Below are 7,906 nucleotides of genomic sequence, written 5' to 3' on the forward strand. Positions count from 1 at the left end.
TTTTAATAAAGTTATTATTTTATTCGATAAGACATTCACAATCTGAAAACCAGAGGCAATTAATATTTGCTGTTAAGGCAATTTATGAATGCTAAAGTAAATAAATTAATTATCTATTTATCTTAACCAGCGAATAACATCTTTTTTACGCCAACAAGTCGTTAGTTTCTTCGACGCGTCTAGGATGTAATAATCTACTAAATAAAAATATGTTGAATTATAATGTTATTAGTATACTTCTTATAGTTAGTTATAATAGTGCAAAAATTCAAGTTTAAGTCTTGTATTTTGATTAACCTAAATCATGGTCATGTAAATATCACACTACCTGGAACCAATTCATGATTACAATTGGACGTAGTTATGCAGAAACGTTCCAACCCACTGTACGCGTAAATGCTTATATCTCAAATTAAACTTGAATTTGAGATATAAGCATTTACGCGTTTCAGTTGTATTCTTTTTTATTCTAACTAGTAAAGGTACTAGAGGTTTTATTGTTGAATTATATTGAGTTTAGATAACCATATGCTAAATTTTAGGCTGTTCAATCACAATAACTCGATTTCGGGTGACTTGTGGGTTGGAACGTTTCTGCATAACTACGTCCAATTATAATCACGTTTAATTTTGTTAGTTACTTTCAGATCTAATACTTATTCACTTGTTATTCCAATTGTATAAAAATTATATAATTTAGAACCAAATATTACAATTTGACCCAACTGTGTCAGTATTATAACAGAATTAAACAATTAACAGTAAATCTCTTCCAATAATTTAACAACCTATTAAATGCACATTTATACAGGCACCAGTGGCCCAAAAATGATGTCGAATACAGCTTTTCTTACATTCCACAGTCAAACTTCATACCATACAGCTTTAAAATACACAGTAATTGGGTTACTCCATAGGAAGAGCATACAGAATTAGAAATAACTTCCGTCAAGAAACTATGCTCCCAAAGTCAAGGAATGCACTTAGATATGACACAGCCACGTGAATATGTATAATAATGAATTACAGAGCGTGTACATGACGACATCATGCACTTTATGATAATGATGCGAGACAGTAAATATAAATCCACACAATAATATTTAATAGGACAACACACACAATCAAGTGTTAAATATTATTTATTGAACTAATCTCAAGGAATATTGCCTAAAATATATTGCATTTGTACAATAAGTAGCAGTAATAATGTACAAGCCTCGTTAGTATACTGTAACATATTTATTATACATTTACATCTAGTGTGTAGGTATTAAGTGAACTTGAGCTATGTTAAGCCATTTTAGGGCCACTGTTTCCAATTTTAACCTACATGATTCAATTACGACTCATTGGCTGTGAAATACTAAGCACTCGATACTGTCGATGATTGTAAAGCGAGATAATTTCGATTTGATATATGTAATATACAAAGAGCACTATGATACGCGTAGATACATTGATATTTCAATATTCGTCTTCTTCGGGCGGGTGTGGGTTGTCGCCGTCTATTTCCTCTGGAGGCGCGAATCCGTCCTGACAACCAAAATAACACATATTCACTTCACTTGTTTACATACAGTCTGACATAATCGTTTACCTTACTCAATTTTCATAAAGTTACTCCCATTGGGAGATATTAATGCATTATAAAAGGACAAATCGGTATAAATGAACATGTCTGGTATGAAATCGAACATACCTCAGTTGCATATAAAATATCCAAAATCTTCTGCACAATTGGAGCATTTTGCTGTTCTTCCATCTCTTGACAGATCACCTCTATATCCCGGAGCTTGCCAAAGTAGAAGTCCCTTTCTTTCTCGAGGCCATCAACTGTTGCTTTCAATTCATTTATCTGCAACAAAAAAGTCCAATATTTAATGAAAAAAAAAACATTGATAAGGGATAAGTAATGCTGTAAGTAATGAATAATTTCACTGGACTTTAGATAGATTTAGATAACAAAACTTTAAAGAATATCCTAATGTTATCAACAATATATAAAAATATTACAGTACCTGATGATTTAACTCGTCAATAACTTTGGAGTCCCCCTTAGCACTTTGATTTATCCTAGATAAGTTAACTGGAGGAGACCTCACTGTGCTGTTTGCTTTGCCAACTGTAAAATATAAAATACATATTAAAATATTTTCATGTAATTGATACCATTCCCAAACAACTACCTACACTATCAAAAAATATTTATTGTAAATGTTTTTTTTGTCCGATATTGTTTCAATAAGAATCGAATTCAGCTAAAAGTTACTTCAACATAGCCATATCAACATTTAGCAATTCCAATAGCATTATTAAAGCATTTAGTAAGCAAAATCACAAATTGAGGTAAATGTATAAATAAACTATCTTCCTGTAGTGACATAATGATAGTAAACTGCAAATATGACGAGGAATAAACATAACACAAATAATATGACTGGGTGCAATGACTCAGAAGATGAATAGGAAAAAAGTTAACAATAAATGACTGATAACCAACTGTGTAAATGAAGAATATATAAATGTGCATATGATACTGTGCAGGTGTGGACTGGTAATAATATTGAATAATTTTAATTTAAAGTAATATACAATATGTACATTTCATATAATACTTTAATATTATCTCAGAATAATAAAGTTTATGTCTTATATTTGATGGATATAATAATGGCGCAAAATATTATTTACTTAAATATAGGGGTCCAATTGTTACATAAAGTACAAAAATTACTATAACTTTGATTATGGTTCATATATCGTCTTTATGCAACTGAATAGAAAAGCAAAGTTAATAAAACAAATCAATTTCTATAAAGAAAACAAAATAGTACTGGATTGGGGTCTAGCTGCGACTTTGGCGACTGGCGCCGTCGGTTTCTTGGCGACGGCGGCCGCAGCCCGCGGGGCAGCGGCGCCCCCGTGCCCCATGGGCAGACCCTCGCGTTGCGCCACCGCGTCATATTCCGTGCCTCCATAGTTGGCATCAAAGAATTTCTTGAACCATTGCAAAAATTCAAAATTGTCTTGGAAACGACCCTTCACCAGTCTGTCAATGGGTACTATCTACAAAAGAAAAAAGTGAAGGTAAAAATAAAAAGAATCACAATGCTACAAAAGGTGCCACTACCTGCCTACAGTAATAACTACACAAGACATGTACAGATGACCACAGATAGGAACACATGATGTGGAGTATGCTTGACAGTTACTATTGAGTTGACCAGTCTCACACAGTCACTAGCCACAAGTAGTGTTGCTATGTGTGGTTTATGAGTGAGGTGCATTATTTGATTCGGCTGATGCATACTGCCGGAGTGGTGCATGGGCGCAGGGCGGCGCGCGGCGGCCCTGGGCGGCGGTGGCGCCTGAACTGCACCACACAAAGGCACTCCAGATTCACATGCCCCTGACCCGATGGTGATGCCACCACGGGCCTCAAATGCGTCATACTCCCTCCCATCATAATTGGCATCAAAAAACTTTTTAAACCATTGTAAGAACTCAAAATTGTCTTGGAACCTTCCTTTTATCAGCTTGTCCACTGGTATTACCTATAAAGTATATTGTAGTGGTGTGGTAAATTATATCTTCACTCTAAATGTAGTTTCCTAGCATATCTGTGTTAAGATTTGACTTTCAAACTTTTTGAAAAGTATACGGTGTTTTCTTTGACTTGTAGGTTTCAGAGCTTTAGAAGTATTTAAAACATGTCTTTTTTAGGTATATATAAAGTAGCTTTAGGTTGTGCAGCACACAGTGTTTAAAAGTGCCTCTTGAAGCTTGGTTTAGCTTCAAAGAGAAAATAATTTTGGAGTAACAAAATTAACAACATTTAGCTAATAAATGGCTGAAATATGTAAGTTTTCAATTACTTAGCTTACTTAAGTAAAAGTTTAGTGCGTGTTGCTCAAACATTACCTTATCAACTCCCATTTTTTTGAAACCAGCTTGTAGTATTTTGAAGTTTTGTATGTATTCATGTTCTAGGTTTGTTTTGAACTTAATTCTTTTCATGGGCACACTGTTCGGGAACAACATGTCCATGAACTGACAGTAAGCGGCGCCTGTGCACAGTTCCTCAATCTTCGCGAAGTTCGACTGCAGGCAGTCGTTCACCCACGCCAACATATCATGTCGGGACAAATTCTCAGAAGTCACATTCGTTGAATACACGTTCACTGCCATCTTCACTATTCCAATACTTGCGTCTAAAATATAATATCACTAAACATTAAAGGAATGCCGAGAGACCGGCTTAAAATCGACAGCAATGCGTTTCGGAAAAAAGAAAGCCGATCTAAAAATAGGTCGTGGTATATCCGTGACGATTACCCGACGAATCACCCAAAGTTACATCAAAACACTCACTGAACACTTTCTAAACTATTTCCGATATGTTTCGATACTTTAAATATAGAAAATAACAGTAAACGTCGCCTTCAGCGGATGTGGTGATAATAATATGACAGGGGACGAGACGACTCATCAAAAATCCGTAGCGCCGCATGATGAAAGTTGTCGGCACACCCTTTTCTGAAATATTATCTATATTTATGGGACTTACCTTTAATAAGTGAGGTCTTAGAATTAAATAATGTGCTTCAATTTATCGTGTTTGAACAAGCAATCAAAAACGTTAGATTTTTGTCCAAAAACGCTTGCCGAGTTCTTCGTTCCGTGTTGTCATAGACTAAGTATCACAGACAAATCAAGCTTTAGAAAAAAAAATCTCTATGGACTTTCAAACTATGAAACATTACCTTTAGTGTCTGTTTGCGCCTTTATTTAGTGGACTTTGGGTAAGATGCTTCGTAGTTAGAAAAAAGTCAATGTTTAAATGTTCACTGACTGAAAACCTGTGCATACGTCGTCGTCAATTAATGTAATTTATTGCAATTAACGTAATAAGATTGTAATAGTTATGAGTAGCATATTTTTCGAAAGTAAGTAAGTTGAGTAAAAGTGAAACCAACTATCGTGATAGTTATCGCGAGCAACAATCGAGCCTAACAAGAGCCAACATTCCATATAGAGAATAGAATAGATAGTCCTTTATTTGCAGTAAAAATCGTAATTATTGATCATAATTATTGTTTTTGAAAAAAATGGTTCTTAAGAACATGATAGATAGCGTTGTACTTATTACGTTACTGGGGCCTTGCCAAAATACCAAGGCTAAAAAATAAACAATGCAACAAGACCTCCCTCTGAAGAATCAAGAATCTGTGGCATAATTCCATAAAATCACAGATTTCTGGAAAAATTGATTTCGAAATCTGTCACAGACATTCAGATAAGAATCTGACCGTACGTCTCGTTATATTTCTATGACCTCAAGTAACGCTCCGTTCCTTGTTTAACGAATGAAGATCGGCGCCCTCTAGGCATCAGCTAGAAAAATAATAACAAAAAAGAAAATCAATCATTAGATCGTCTAGAAAGCGCCTAAGGGATGATTTACATTAGGGCGGGCCGTATCCGGGCTTTTACGAAATTCTAAAGACGAACGTCGTTTGTGGCTCGGACGGGCCACGGATCATGCACTGTGTAATATAAACTGCTTCATAACAAAATGTATGTAACGTTTCACATCCGTGCCCCGTATGAGCCACGTACACGGCACGCCCCGGACACGGCCCGGCCTAATGTAAATCATACCTTAGGCAATCGCATTGTGCCAAATGAGGGATTTTCGTTTTTTTTTTTATTATTTTCACATCTGATTTATAAAAAATAGGAAATAAAAAGAGAATGAAATGAGAAAAGATGTCAGTCAGACAACTATCCGAATGTCCCGAGAAATTTTAAAAACAATTTGAAATTTGAATTTCTTGGGTCTCCTCGCCTCGGCTCAGCTCATCGAGCTTAGAATTATAAGGAGATGCCGTGTTGTTATTGACGTATCTATAGTTATATAAATATGGGCGAAATATGAAACAAACTATGCAACATAGTTCTCTCTCACTCTTTCTAAGCAGATAATTATATTTGAAAACAGGGACAACAATATTTTTGTGGTTGCGTGAAATGGTGACATTTACTTTTGATATCCTCCTGTTTGTAGGTGCGTGCCATATCTGGTACATATGTCATGGTAGTTGTGCTGTCAAATAGGTGCTCTTCGTGACTTATTTTTGCTATTTTATAGAAAATCACTCGTGTTTACTTTTAAGACTTTACTATTTCAATAGTGAATTTATCAACGAGTATGCCTACGTGTTGTATCGTGAAGTGTGGTGCAAGTAAGCACAAAAATCAAGCTGGATTGTCTTTACACAGGTTAGTAACCAGTTTTTGCTAGATTCTACATAAACTAATTCACATTGGATAAAAAATATGTTACGGAAACATGAATTGATGGTGAAAGTACTAATATTTAAGTTTATTTCTGTATAAAAAGCTATATTTAGAAATAAATGTTGTTTACAATAACATATACAATAACATAGTGCTGTACAGTTGTCATAACTGTATCGATATAATATCCACTTTTATAATTCAGCTTTTACTAATTTTAACAACAGAAGTTACTGTTCCTAAGACACTGAGCCCTCAGAGTTGTGTATTATGTTGAATAGAACATCTCTATTTTGTTATTTACTTAAGTACTATCTTTTCATCGCGGTATTACTCGCGTTCCGATGGATCTAATTCCGTACCCGAACAGTAATAGCCTATGCCCACCGGGTAAAGTGTAGCTTTCAAATCGGTCAACTTGTTTCGGAGCCTATTCAATCCAAACAAATAATCAAAGTATAGATAAGTTCAAGTTTTGATGTTCTTTAATTAAAAAAAACATTTTTTGCAGGTTTCCTATACGAAATGATTTAAGGACAAAATGGTTAGAAGCTATTGGTGAGGAATATATTAATCCCAGACATAAATATTGGTTTGTCTGTTCGCTTCACTTTGAAGATAGTTGTTTTAATAGAACACTGGATATCTTAAGATTACGTGACAACTCTGTTCCCACATTATTTTTGGTAAGTCTTAAGATAGTTTTTTTTTTTTTTTGTTAGACAAATCCTATGTAATTACATTATTATATAGTACAGTATATCTCTCCGTTCAATCGTTATTAAAGGAATATTCTTTTTTTCAGACACCCAAAGAAGGCCCCCAGGTGTCGTTGAATAGCTTGAAAACGATTGTAAATTATTGTATTTTTTTTAAGACAGTATCTACTTATGGCGTTTCTTGCGGATTCTTCTTCATAAGACCGAATCTTTGGCACCCTGCAACTAGTCTGACGTGAAAGAACTTTCATAGGGCTATTTGAAATAATAAATAATTACTTTGCCTGTGTTTTTTTTTTTTTCAAAGGTATCACCCTACTGAAATGACTCCTCCCATTTGGTTGATGTTGTTGAGGTTATTAGTATCAGTGAAGTTAATGTGATAGTTAGTTCTACCCACCCAAAACAAAAATGTGAAAGACTGCCAAGTTCGATAATATGGGAATGCTTCGCCTATAAAAGAAGTGAGATCTGAATAAGTACCAAGTTCCATACACATACCTCAGTTAAAAATAGTTACTTTTTAATGATGTTACTTGGCAAGTTTTCATACACCTTGTTATAAACCTACTAAACGCAATGAATCAAGTATTTAATTTTCTATTAAAACTTGCCAAGTAATCATCATTAAAAAGTAACTATTTTTAACTGAGGTATGTGTATGGAACTTGGTACTTATTCAGATCTCACTTCTTTTATAGGCGAAGCATTCCCATATTATCGAACTTGGCAGTCTTTCACATTTTTGTTTTGGGTGGGATTTCATTTATTTTTGTAAGGTTGTTTATTTTATTTTTTTCTTATGATGAAGTTAGTTAAAGAAATGTCTCATTTATACTATTTTTTAGATTTTTTAATATGCACTATGTTTCTTACAAAGAAAT

At 34.3% G+C, this 7,906-nt stretch overlaps 1 protein-coding gene across 4 annotated transcripts; it reads right to left on the reverse strand.

The window, feature by feature from the left end:
• Positions 1 to 5,103, reverse strand: LOC124638174 (microtubule-associated protein RP/EB family member 1). 4 transcript variants are annotated; one of them, XM_047175064.1, is made up of 6 exons: positions 4,767 to 5,103; positions 3,925 to 4,214; positions 3,314 to 3,557; positions 2,022 to 2,125; positions 1,703 to 1,858; positions 1 to 1,536 (listed from the first exon to the last, which is right to left on the reverse strand). In XM_047175064.1, exons 2-6 carry the CDS (start codon positions 4,189 to 4,191, stop codon positions 1,468 to 1,470), a joined length of 840 nt encoding a protein of 279 aa, XP_047031020.1. In that variant the 5' UTR covers positions 4,192 to 4,214; positions 4,767 to 5,103; the 3' UTR covers positions 1 to 1,467. The 4 variants fall into 4 exon arrangements, with proteins under 4 accessions (XP_047031020.1, XP_047031022.1, XP_047031019.1 ...); XM_047175066.1 differs by lacking the exons at positions 3,314 to 3,557; positions 4,767 to 5,103 and adding exons at positions 2,838 to 3,069; positions 4,571 to 4,727; XM_047175063.1 differs by lacking the exon at positions 4,767 to 5,103 and adding an exon at positions 4,571 to 4,727.
• Positions 5,104 to 7,906: the final 2,803 nt, after the last annotated feature.

Source organism: Helicoverpa zea, chromosome 17, assembly GCF_022581195.2.
Source record: "Helicoverpa zea isolate HzStark_Cry1AcR chromosome 17, ilHelZeax1.1, whole genome shotgun sequence".
In the NCBI taxonomy this organism is placed as follows: Eukaryota; Metazoa; Arthropoda; class Insecta; order Lepidoptera; family Noctuidae; genus Helicoverpa; species Helicoverpa zea.